Here is a 13914-nt window from a genome sequence, read left to right on the forward strand (position 1 = left end):
AAAAACATTAATTTCTAGTGCCTCACAACAATTTCACAACAACGAGTTCAAGGATAAAGATTTGTTATAAGATTACTATAATTAGGAATATATTATTATTGTCATCATTATAGAAACACTAAATAGGAAAGATAGTTCAGTTGTTTCAGTAGAGCCCGTTGTATTAAGTGTGTGTGGGACTATTGGGTCTGCCTGAACAGGTGTCACTGTGGCCCAGGGACGGCTCACTGGCTGCTAAGTAGCGTGGCTTTGGTGTTCGGGGAGCTAGCACAAGCCCCCGGTGTGACACACACACACACACACACACACACACGCACACACACACACACACGCACACACACACACACGCACACACACACACACACACACACACAGGGGTGTGATTTACAGGTGGGTCTGGAGGTTAGAATCCAGTCGATAAAATGACAGAAAGAATAGGGCCTTCCGAGAAGCCCAATACCCGTGCCAGGACGTTACCGTGGTGACGACCTGGCACCGATGCACAAATAAACTCTACTCAAATGGTCTGAATGAGACTTGAGCTGTGTTGCAATGTCCTTCTTTTTACTTCCAGGGAAAAATTACAACCAAACATGCGCGAGGAGGACTTGCTCAACCTGTTCTGTTTCAAAGAAAAATAATCATCTGGTTATTTCGAAAGAAAAGAATGCTGATGATTAAGATTCATTCAAGAGCATGTAACTCAAACTGAAGAGCAGCATCATTTTTTAGATGAGATCAGGAAAAACACCTCACAAAGCAACACACATGCAATCTAAGCAGGTTGTCTGCATAAAACCAAAAAGCTAAAAAGTTACTCACAGAGATGCTCAGAGCACAGACGGAATGGCCTGTAAGTGGCTGGAAGAGTCATGCAACCGGGGCAGTTGTCAGGTTGATAGATAATAAAGAGCCTGTGACAGCAGATAAGGCCTTAAGACACGCAGGCAGTGAAACCGTGATAAACTGACCCCCCGGAGGGCCGGACACAGAACCCCCCTCCCATATTTCTTCACTCACTGACTAGAGTGCTGACTGTCAGCACTGTTGGCTACCCTACCCTGTACGTAGGTGTTGACTTGAACGATTTATCGAAAGAGGAACGCAAGCTGGCAAGCGACCTGTACATTTTAAGTCAGATTTGCTTTCCTGTCAGAGGAAGAGGTTGGATGATGGAATATGTTTAAACACAATGAACGTACTACAAACATCAATTATTTATAAAGAAACTGTGTCAGAGAAATGGTGTCGATGAACTGCAGCAAAAGTGCTCTCTGGTACAAGAACTAAGTGTCTGCTTCGGTTGAGAACCTTTAAAGACAAAACCAAAAGACACACAAGACTCCCAAAGACTGTGAAGTGCCCCTTGCTGCTGCTGCTGCTGCTGCTGCTCCAGCATCTGTGTGTTTATCTTTACCCCGGACCCCCCTCCCCCATCCTCCCCCACTTCCTCCATCCTCCCAACCAAGCTCCCCTGTGCTCCCCATCCCTCTCTCCCTCCCTTCCCCCGCCACTCACCAGGACTGGTGGCGCTCTGCAAGCTGCCCCTCTTGTGCAAGGTGGGCTTGGCTCTAGCCTTCCCTTGTGCCTCGGCCGCCCCCGAGGACGGGGCTGTGGAGGTGGTGGCGGCGGCGGCGGCGGCGGCGGCGGTGGTGGTGGAGGACAACATCTTGCTGCCTGGTGCGCGGGCTACGACGGGAGCGGAGTGAGTCAGAGCTGCGGAGCGGCCGGCGGAGGCAGAGCGAGAGGGAGAGGAGAGGAGCGCCTGCCCCGTCGGAGCTGCGCCGACTCACTCTGGACAGCAGGGGCAGCAGGAGCAGCCGCGGCGCGAGGCCCGGGGGGGCCCCTTTGCTGCAGAGCTGGCTCCGCCCCCCCAGGAGGCAGGAGTGGGTCAGCGGCGGAGAGGCACGGGGCTTCCCTCACTCCTGCCGGGGGGGGGCCCCGCCTCCCCCGTCGTCCTAGCAACCTGGAAGCCAGCTTCACCGCAGCGGACGCGGAGGAAAAATGCCACGGAGGAGGAGACATTGCTGACTTGTTAAAGCGCTCAGCTGGCGTGACTCGCCGTAGCTGCAACGCGGGACAGGCTCTCGACCGAGCGACAAGGTGAGCTGAGGACACAGTGCTGTCCTGCTCCAGCGGTAAAAATAGAAACAAGAGACGTTTGCGCTGGCCAGAGCAGAAATATAAGCTGTAACACAACAGGACGGGCGCCAGGCCTCCTCTCGCAATGACAGCAGCAGCAAACTCCAGACAACTCGGTTGGAGGTAAGAAAGTGCAACCGCCCAGCTTCAGGTAGCCTGCCCCCAGCTTCAGGTTGTCTCACACAACAACAATCTTATTTACTTATTAAACTTATGAGCATGAACAGCGAGCTGTTGAAAACACACACCCAACACACACCCAGATTAAATTCTTTACACCTGAAAGTATGCATTGAACAGGAATGAACAGGAACAATAAATAGAGGAAGATAATCTGGTAAAACAATGTCAGGAACCTGTCTGCCATGTCCATCATCGGATCATTGTTATGCTGTAGGTTCAGTAAAAATGTTTACTAGCCTGATTAAATTACACAAAAGAAAAAGAAAAAGCAACAACCAGGCATTCCATAATACACAAAATGCATGATAGGCGTATTGTTCGGTTATATCAGTGTTATATATAGATGTGTGTCACGCACACATAAAGGTGGAGGGGCTTTGAACAAAAGGACAGCATAAAACCCCATCTAGTGGACAGGCAGATGAACAGCAGCCATTGCAAAACAAATAAGCAGAAGGTAGCAATTGTTCTAATCGTGCATGCCCAGCCGTTATAGCCGTTATATCGACATATTGACATAGATCCGCTCAACTTGGACCCAACCAATACTCTCACAAATCCTTTATGCAATATTTACACACCTTTCTCTGTGCTTCGCCTTCTTTGCTCGAGCTCGCTCTGCTTCCTATTAAAGCTGAATGCTGGCTGCTCTGCTGAGAACCAGACTACTGTGAAAACCACAGTTTGCTATTTTCTTCCTTCCCCCAGCTTGTGAAATACCTCATTTTTCTTTGCGGAAGGCACATGGCGAAACCACACTCCTCTCGAGCCCATGTATATTCATTTCTTAAAGGGGATATAAGCCATTCCAAATGCAAACTAAACTTTTAGGACAGAACATTTTGACTCAGTGATGAGGAAAAGAAGTCAAGATAAGCAGGTTCTAATGGTACGGGACTCTATTTGGTTATGGTCCAGTCATAGCATTACGGCAAAGTTAGTTTAACCTCTGGCTGTTAGCCATGAGCAGACATAAAATGGATAAGCTATTTCTGTTTACACAAACATCTATGTTGTTTACATTACATTTATTTTGTCAATGTAAATCCAAAGTCTACAACGTGAACGTAGCAGAGACATCCAGGTCTCTTACCACAGAATAAAGCCAAGCACATATGATTTCCTAAAACAGACATCCATTATGAGTCAACAAAAGAATATATGTAGGCCTGTCAATCGAGGGTCAAATAGACCTGGATGCATATGTGGGCTATATCTTTCCCCGCAATAGGGTCTTTTTCTTCCATCAACAGCAACAGCGCCTTGAAGAGGGGTTACTGATTCACAAGATGTTTAACTTCAACTGAACCTTTGCACTTTTTCTGAGGAAGAAATCCTCCCACCCTCTTTGTACGGGGTTTGGAACTTTAAACCTCTGATAATGATGATGCGCACACTCACACGCACGAGCACACCACACACACACGCACACACGCGCGCGCGCGCGCCCGCACACACACACACACACACACACACACACACACACACACACACACACACACACACACACACACACACACACACACACACACACACACACACACACACACACACACACACACACACACACACACACACACACACACACACACACACACACACACACACACTTACCAGACATCTCGCCAGTATGCAGATGCGTCAGTAGAAAGTTGGAAGCGCTGACCGCTCTGCAGAAACAACAGTAGCCCTTTGTTAAAGACTTATAATTACGCCAGCGAGAAGCTAGCAATTTGAATTAGTAGCCTACACATACAATCAAAAAATTATAATACACGTGATCATTATATTTAGTTTGAGTTCAATGGCGATTATAACACATGTTGTAGCTGGAAAAGTAATGTGAATCTTACCCAGTTTTAATGACCCAAAATTCAACACTTCAAATTAACCTCATGAATGGAACCTACTTCGTGTTACAGAGTTATCTCCCCTATATGCATTTTGTCATCAACAGTTAATGGAGGTTATTTCAGATTTCTTTTCTCTATCGGGGTATTGTTGTCATCTGGGTCCATCTACGGGATGCACATTTGATAGCTGCGTTGACGTAGTCGCTTCCTTGTGTAACAAGGAAAGCGTCTGGTTCCCACTTAAAGGGGCCGTGGCTCCTAAACCGGGCGCTTTATTCTAGGGCCGCTATCTGCAGCCGGGCTGTTTGAAATAATAATAATAATAATAATAATAATTATTATTATTATTATAATAATAATAATAAAACGGTGTTGTGTTTTGTCTTCATTTTTTTCGTTGAGCATGTCTTGCAGAGAAGTTTTTGGAAAACACCATTCGAGCCCAAATAACAGTTTCATATTTATACAGCACTTTCCCCTTCGTTTCTATTTGCAGTTAGGCTTTTTCATTTACAGTTATGTGGTTTGGAAAATATTTAAGCCGAGGTTTATTAAATACACAATGTTTGTGTTGAGAATTTGACGTTAGATAAATTGTAAAACACTGTTTTATTTCCTGAGAGACACTGGCCTACTTCAGTCCATCATGTGATCGATTGAATAGCTTTTCCCTACAATATGGAATATGCGCAGACCAAATTTCATATAAGTAATAGACATGGTTGTATTCTTGTTTTCCCCAAAGAGCCGGCTCCTCCCACCACCTACTACAGCATTTAGAAATGTCACTAGGTTTAAGTTGCCATGGAGATGGCAGAGCCTGGAGAAGCTGGGGGCGGGGTTGACTGAGGTCCGTTGCTGAGGTTTGAGGCCTGTTCATTCTACATGGTTAACCACCACATCTGTCTATCTATCTATCTATCTACCTATCTATCTATCTTTCTATCTATCTATCTACCTATCTACCTATCTATCTATCTATCTATCTATCTATCTATCTACCTATCTATCTATCTATCTATCTATCTATCTATCTATCTATCTATCTATCTATCTATCTATCTATCTATCTATAATCTACTGATAGGTAACTGTCTGTCTGTCTGTCCGTCTCTCTCTCTCTCTCTCTCTCTCTCTCTCTCTCTCTCTCTCTCTCTCTCTCTCTCTCTCTCTCTCTCTCTCTCTCTCCCTCTCTCTCTCTCTGTATATATATATTTGTATTTCTGCATTTCTGTTCATTCATTTCTGTGTATTTCTGTCTGTAGGTCCTACTGTCCTCTTTCTGTCCTCTCTCTGGCCGTCTGTGCTGCATGCCTGTTTGGCTGCCTGTGTAATGCTTCGTCTGCCTGGTCCACATGACGTCTGTACATCCTGAAACCCCCCAGCTCCCATATAAAGGTCAGACTATCATCGCAGGCTTTTGAACTTCAAATGATGCGCTCTGGTCAAAGTGTTTGAACTCCGTCCCTCGGTCCACCTCCTACAGTGTAACGTGGAAGCAGGCCTGCATCAGTCACTACAACTACGGAGGCCCAAGTGATTAAACCTTCTTTATGACAACATCTTTCTCATGTCAATATACATTACTCCTGTGGTAGGAGTTACATTTTTTTTGGTTGATTTTAAACATTTAAAAATGTAAGATGAGAAGCACTATAAATAAATAAAAACATTAGATTTAGCTAAGATTGAGCTAAATTGTATAAATTATTATTGCCTCAAAAATGTGAAATGTTGAAATGAGTTCAAATTTAAGAGGTGTGAATGCAGCTCTGAATTATATTAACCATTTTTATCAATTGCGATGTAAGTTAATCTATTTAGTCTCTCTCTAAAGAAGATGAGGACTGGTAGAAATGTCATCCAAAAGATTCATTAAAAACAATGCAATTCCTGATAGCAATAATCTTTAAATTAAATTAAATAGAATAAATTCAATTATGTATAGATAATCGTATATACAAAATAACTGATATAAGCAAACAATTAGCAGTCTAACCTGGCCAAAATCAAAAGAAGATATCTATAAACAAATGACGACAAAGCTGTTTTATTTGGACCATTATATAATTGCACTTCATACAATGGTCAGGCGAATTAAACTGTAAATGTTGGTATGCAATGACTAAAAGGCACATTAGGCTACCTAATGTTTTCAAGTGACAGCACAGTACTGCCATCGAAAATGCTTTCTAGATCATTTTGATTATATTTAATGTTATAATTTAGAATTGTTTTAACATTTTCATAAACAATGACCATTTGATCATTGATTCGTCATTACACCTCAATCCTATTTTGTCATAATTCATATTTAAAATGTCAGAGGGCAATCTTCTCATATCTGAAGAGCCCCTTACAATATGACAGTAATATAACGGTCATGGACATGTGTTCTTAAATGCTGCCCAGTGTGTATCCTGAATAAATTAATCTGAAAATATTGAGCATTAATGACTAATATAATACCTGTATTATAAATTATTATACATTCCTGACAGCCCACACATATGTAAAATCAAACAGGTATCTAATTTGTACATATTTTATTTTTTTTTAACGTATAACATCAATAAAAACATTCATTTTACATCAAGTCATTTTCTATACAGGGCAGAGAAGTTATTTCCAAGGCAATAGGGTAGTTGTTGTTTTTTCTCATAAATGTAGCTTAGAAATTACGTAAAAAATTAATTTCTGAGGATTTCAATTGAAATTCATTATAATTTGAATGTATCACAAGTGCAATTTTGCAATGGAACAATAAAAAATAACCTAGCTAAACTCATAAGCTACCATCCGTGACGGATTGGGGACAACCTTCAGCAAACGATGCCCTGAAACACAATAAATAACAAGATTAAAACGATACAATCTTCTTCCAAACCTTAACTGTCTTTTATTATATGGTTGTTTTTTTTCACGTGTTCACCATCGGTGAACTCTGCCGTGTCCTCCGCGATTTGTCCGGGAATCCTGAAATCAATAGGTATGGCCTGTGGGGGTTGGGGAGCCTGAGCCTGGACCACCTCTCCCTTGGGGCTGGACGTGCTCTGCGAGTCCGGGGGCTCCAGGTTGCACCCGGTGCCCTGGAGGAACTGCAGGAAGTTCTCCTCGATGGAGCCCTCCCGGCCGTCGAGGTCCTCCTCCTCCACCCGGGCCCTGCGGAACAGGCAGGGCATGTGCTTGCCCAGCTCCTCCCGGATCTGCCTGTTGAGGCAGCCGTAGAAGAAGGGGTTTGAGGTAAAGCAGAAGTAGCCGATCCAGGTGACCACCTCCTCCAGGGAGGCCAGCGCGGCCGGGGGGCTGGCCACCACCGCCGAGTACAGGTGGAAGGAGAAGTAGGGCAGCCAGCAGCAGAGGAACTGGCCCCCCACCGCCGCCAGCACCGCCGCCGCCTTGCCCCCGCCGAAGGACCTGTGCGGGGTGGCGCGGCCCGTGCCCGTGCCCGACCCGGAGCTGGTCACCATGGTGGAGCGGCTGCTGATGGACTCCAGCCGCTGGCGGCGCGGCGTGTCCATCCAGGTGGGCAGGGGCCCGTGGTGCATGGCCGCCACGCGGGCCACCTTGAACATGTTGCAGTACACCACCAGGATGAGCAGCAGCGGGCACAGGAAGTACACCAGCGTGAAGAGGACCATGAACACCAGGCGGTTGGAGCCCCCCACCGTCCAGTGCAGCGAGCAGCGCCTGTGGCCCCCCGGGGCCGGCACGGGGGGCACCCCGGGCCCGCCGCCGCCGCCGCCGCCGCCGCCCCCGCCGGCCGCCGCCCCCACCCCCACCCCGCCCCCGTCCAGCAGAGGGCCCCTGCCGCCCTGCAGGAACCAGGCCACGAGGGGCAGGACGGACATGGCCAGGGCTTTGACCCAGATCCCCACCAGCACGGAGGCCACCAGGCCCATGGTCATCTTCACCTCGTAGCGCATGGGGTGGATGATGTAGTAGTAGCGCTCCACGTTGATGGCGGAGATGGAGAGGATGGCGGCGCTGACCAGGCACACGCTGAGGAAGAGGTAGCTCCGGCACAGCGCCTCCCCGAAGAAGGCCCGGCCGGAGAGCATCCCCAGGGGCATCAGCACCAGTGCGGCCAGCAGGTCCACCGAGCACAGGTGGAAGACGAAGGCAAACTTGTGCAGCTGCGGCGCCTTGGCGATCACGGCCATGACGGCGCCGTTGCCGACCACGGCCAGCAGGTCCATGAGCAGCATGGCCAGCAGGGCTAGGCAGTGGGACAGCGCCCAGTCCTGCTCGGGCACCGGGGAGGCAGACATGTTGGAGGCGGACTGTGCGTGCGGAGGGCTGTGTGAGGAGGAGGAGGAGGAGGAGTTCCACGTGGGCTCCATTGAAGCGCGAGGCGGGGCCGGGGCAGGCAGGCGGGATCCGTCACAGACCCATCGCCCATCCTTCACCGCCGGGGAGCTTGGGGTGTGAAGACGAGGTCCGGAGCGTCCCCGGTGAGGGGAGCCTGATCCGACTCACGCTCTGGCTCTCTGGGACACATCTACAAAGACCGGTGTCTCCGGAGCTGTCAGAGGAGACCCTGAGGAGAGAGGGGGAGAAGAACAGGAGGATTGTCATCTGCTTGCAGCGAGTGAATCTGAGTGACTTCTGTCTGGTACCGTCCCTCGGAACAGAGAGGCAATAAGTGATCCACGGTTCTATCTAGGGTCCACCTGAAGTCTGTTGTAGGAGCCGAGCACACAGGAACCATCAAACTGTGAGTGTTTGTAACCATCAGCATATCTTTCAGAAATAACAAGAAACTGTTTTTTGGGGGGGAAGCTGCACAGGAAATCAGGTTAAATCTATTTAAAGCACACATCCTGTCAATGCATGAAGCGCGAGCTAATTCCTGCACATAATCCTATTACTCTAACGCCATTTTCATTACCATTAATAATAACTTCCATTGACAACGAATTTCCAGCCTCGGAAATGCACTAATGCAGTCACTGTGTGGTGGTGTGTGTGCTTTCAGATCTGGAACAGGTGAACTTGTCATGTTGTCATGTTCTTCATGTTTCAAAACGCTAGTATGAAGATGTGATGACGTAGGCTTTAGTATGGATTTAACCCGGCCGCCTTCCCACCTTAAACAACAAGGTTGAGGCTTGGGTCACAGAGGCCAACGGCATGTTGCAGAAAAACAAATGGTCCTCTATGGAGGTGGCAGCTGTGTGTATGTGTGAGTCTGTGTGTGTATGTGTGTGTGGGCATGGGCATGCATGCGTGCGTGCGTGCATGTGTGTGCGTGCGTGCGGGCCGGTGTGCCTGCGTTTGCATGTGCGTGCGTGTGTGTGTGTGCATAGCCAATCAACTTAAAATTGTAAAATTACAAATCAAAAGGAGACGATTTAACGAGGCACGGTTCCACAATCAGAACAATACACCACAGCTCCTATACATTACGGCTGCTCGGGTAGCAATGGTGTCACGTTGGACGACTCGATCCTCTGTGATCAATGGACCTCATTCTCCCAAGCCTATCTGTTCCCCTCGCCTGGTGTAGTCATGTATTAACGCCTACTCATTCATCCATCAATCATTTATATATCAAACTGACTCTACAACACCGGAGCCTGGTGGCCCTGACAACACTGTTCTAATCCCAGGCTGGCAAACAGATTCACTCAGCTGAGCTCCTACACAACGTGGAAGAAGAACCAGGTAGAGGAGAAGTGAGCATGTAGATAAAAACAAAAAACAAAGCGCATGACAGAAACAGAGAGAGCGAGGGAGAGATAGAGAGAAGGAGAGAGAGAAAGGGAGCTATAGATAGAGAGAGAGAGTGAGAGAGAGAGAGAGAGAGAGAGACAGCACGAGAAGACTGGATCAGAAGACATGATTAATCCTGGTATAGCCAGGGCTACAGCCTTGGTTGTTATGGTCTTTTAGGGGCTACGACTGGGAGCCGGTTTAGCTGGCAGCAGAGTGAGGTGGACGGTGGAGATGAAGCCCGGTATACCTTGTGAATGGTGGTGAGGTAGTTCCCGCTGAAATAACCTGCTCTTCTTACCATCTCGCCGTCGTCCTGGTTGCTCCCCTCGCAGCCCACCGGCAGCAGAGGTTTGTTCAGGACCGAGCAGTGGAGAGGACGAGAAGGAGAAAAAAGCTGCTCCCTTTTTTTGATGATATAAATGCTTACACAGAGATGCTCCCTCTCCTCTCGCGCTCTCTCTCTCTCTCTCTCTCTCTCTCTCTCTCTCTCTCTCTCTCTCTCTCTCTCTCTCTCTCTCTCTCTCTCTCTCCCATACACACAAACACTGACTGCAGAGATGGAGCAGGAGGCAGCTAGTAAATGGGTACCAGAGCAACTGGCCGCACAGGGTCCTAGTGCCTGCACATTCCTTACATTGGAATAGTTTGAGCATTTACATTTTTAGGGAAGTGCGTCAATACGTATAAGAAGTCAAAGCCATCCAAAATTGTAACACCGTCAAATATGTTTAGCCCACAATGGATGATATGGTTTAAGAAGATCCATACAGATTCAACATCTGTGCTAACTAAACACTAATTTCCTGATTTAAAATCTCGCCCTCAATGTTACTTGTGCACGTGTGTGTCTATTGTATAAAAAATAGAACGGAATACATTCAGCCAACCATACGTGTAATGGTAATTTTCATATTTTAACATACATACACATCCACTGTCCTTCCGTCACAATTAACCATATGTTTTAATCATTGGTCATTTGAACTGAGGTAAACCAATTACAAATTGGCCTCAGCCACCTCAGTATTACTTCATCAAACTGGGGCAATTGCTGATTCTCCTGTTGCCACGGTGATCTTTCTTCACATACAGTCTGTCTCGTTGCATTTTCCAAGGTGGACAATGAAATGTTAAATGTTATATTTAATGTGACTGCAATAACTCAGCTGAAGGAGCAAACACACATATCTCTTGTTCCGCAATGCTTTCATTCATTCATCCTCTTTCTCGAATAAAGGATTACGTGCATGCAAAGCCTCATTTGTCAATATCCATATGCATATTCAATGCATGTTTTTTTGTATTCCAAAAACATTCACTGATAACATAACATCAGATGATGATCAATGCTCAGTGCTTCAAGTGAAGTGATTTCCATGTGTACTGTGTACGTGTGCGTGCATGCCTGTGTGCCTGTGTGCCTGTGTGCTTGCGTGCGTGCGTGCGTGCGTGCGTGCGTGTGTGCAGTGTCTGTGTGTGTGTGTGTGTGTGTGTGTGTGTGTGTGTGTGTGTGTGTGTGTGTGTGTGTGTGCGCGTGTGCGTGCATGCGTGTGTGTGTGTGTGTGTGCGCGCACAAGCATCTATTTATGAGTATGTATCAGGTGTTGACTCATGACAAAAATAGAAGATTTGTCTCTCTCCGCAGCACCAATCACTGCCACCACAAATACAATGGTTTCCATGGCAACCTTCAAAATAGATTCAGCATCCTGGCTCAGAAATAGCGATGGCATTCTGCCCTTACCCCATGCAGCCCCTGCTTAAAAAAAACACCAGCTATCCAAAAATACCCATAGCAAATGCTCTCATTAATGCAATCATGCAATTACAGTTACCGAAAACACAATTACAGCATAGCACATGTTCAAGTGGAATTTAAATGCACTGAAAGCCTGGGGATGTAAAGAAACCATTAACCTGCTGTTGATATTAAATCATATGAAAGCCGGCAGCCCACCCAGGAACACAAAGACATAAAGGTGTATGTTTCCCTGGCATCCGACATGAAGACCGCAAGTGAACCGGACCAAATGTCTGCGACAAGGCAGTAGGAGGGACACACCGTAGGCCAATGTACAGGAATTAAACATGCAGGAAGAATGTGACCTTTTAGCCTAGCTTGCAGAGGGTACAATGCCTGAAAATGGGTTATTTGATGCTGAGTGTGATGAGTAAGATGAAGGATGGATAGGAGGCACCGAAACTCACTATAGATTTAACCTTATAGTCCAGTGGAGGACTGAAAAGCTAAAGTGGAGCTCCCTTTAGCAAAACACATATTTATCATTTGTATTTCTGCCATGGGTTCATTTAAATTTACAATTCAAGTGTCTTGATCTTGATATCTTGGCAATTGTGTGTTACTTATGGCATTATACTCTCTTATCAAATGCTTTTCGTTCAAAGTTCGTTTGATTACTTATTTTTTTTTATCATTTTTGAGGATTTATCTTTTTGGATTACTTTTTTTTTATTAGATTTTTGGAGTACATTTTTTAATTACTTTTTTCGATTGACCATTTTGATTAGATTTTTGATTAGGTACACCAAAAAATGGCAGTTATGCAAAAATCAAAGTAGCCTATGTTATATATATTACAAGCTAACATGATTCTATGAAACATAACCCCACTTCATAATTAGCCAGAAACCGATTATTAACGTGCACAAAGACGAAGTCTACCTTAACAAGTGTAGCGTGTATTGCGTCGATACCTCAATCGACAACGTTCCCATGTCGATTACAAACAGAACAGTGCTCCGTTAGACGGTAGGCCCCACCTCGCCTACAGGGGTCGCAAATCCCACCGAAACGGTAAATGCTGGAGTTGTAGAACCATAATTCAGATTCAATCCAAATCGCTTGGGAAGAATTCCATCGCTCCTGAGTGACGGGCCTCCGCAAAGCGCGGGAAGAGGTATGGGCCTACGGGTCGCTGGGTTAAGATGTGGGCGGTGAATACCCGAGGTTACTAGCAGTCCTAGTAGGTCCTATATACATCATCTAGCCTGCATGTGGAGGGCCACATAAGGTAAGAAATTGATTTACTTAAACTGTGCTGCTGGTTTTGTTTGCTCGTGATGACCTGGTCAAAGGCTACGATTGTGATCTGATTCTGGTTGGTGCTCCAGCTAGTATGGATTGTAGATACAGATTGCAGCTACACACGGTGCGATTGCTATGCCAATGTGGTTATAGTTGTTTTGTCTGGTTGAGATATGTAATGTGACGTTAGACTTGGAGCCTGGTATCCTAACATAAATATGTTCTGAGTCTCGACTCTCGAATAACCTGTGTGATTATCCTAAACTGTAGGGGATTTTATTTGCGGGCAGTTTGCTTATATGACGTAACGAGTGAAGTCTACCTTGGTCCTTCGCGAGTGTTTACTACTTTACTGGTGAGGATTTGGCAGATGCAATTCTGCTCTGGGCGTTGTTTTTTTTTTGTTTTTTTTTAAATGCATAACAGGCTACCAGCAGCCCTTGCTCTTCTTCAAAAGGCTGATGCTCAGTACCTCGTTTCATTTCGTACCCCCTTTACAGTCTGGCATTGTTTGTCTGGTAAACTTTGTTGATGTCAAGAGAAGTGTTTAATTGCCAACACTGTTCTTTGTATATGATGTGTATTAGTATTACATATCCCGACAACAACAACAACAACAACACCTTTTCAACACCTGAGAATTCACTGTAGAGCATATTGTAATGCAGCGTTGAATGGATGAATAGCTTACATAAGGGTACCCAGCACTTTTCAAATCACACTCAAGGTTATGGTTATTGTCCCCAGCACTTCTAAAAACAAACTGACGCCACTGCCTATGTTTATTCATTCCTTTATTAAAGGAGACATATTATGGTATTTTCCCAACAAGTAAACATAGTATATGAGTTCCAGAAAACATGTTTTTGAAGCTATTTGCTGGAATTTTTAGGGGGAAAAAATCTCGACTACCGCTATTCCCCTCTGTTTCAGTCCCTTCAGAATGTGCTGTTTCTGGTGTCTGTAGCTATA

General features: G+C 46.0%; 1 protein-coding gene across 1 annotated transcript; it reads right to left on the reverse strand.

The window, feature by feature from the left end:
• Positions 1 to 7066: 7066 nt before the first annotated feature.
• On the reverse strand, positions 7067 to 8521 carry LOC311338347 (G-protein coupled receptor 61-like; the record flags this gene model as incomplete). The annotated part of the gene is made up of 1 exon (XM_084463579.1): positions 7067 to 8521. The coding sequence occupies one exon, from the start codon at positions 8519 to 8521 to the stop codon at positions 7067 to 7069; it is 1455 nt and encodes a 484-aa protein (XP_084319705.1).
• Between the last annotated feature and the right edge of the window lie 5393 nt (positions 8522 to 13914).

The sequence above is a fragment of the Micromesistius poutassou genome, assembly GCF_964030765.1.
Source record: "Micromesistius poutassou genome assembly, chromosome: 2".
Classification (NCBI taxonomy): Eukaryota; Metazoa; Chordata; class Actinopteri; order Gadiformes; family Gadidae; genus Micromesistius; species Micromesistius poutassou.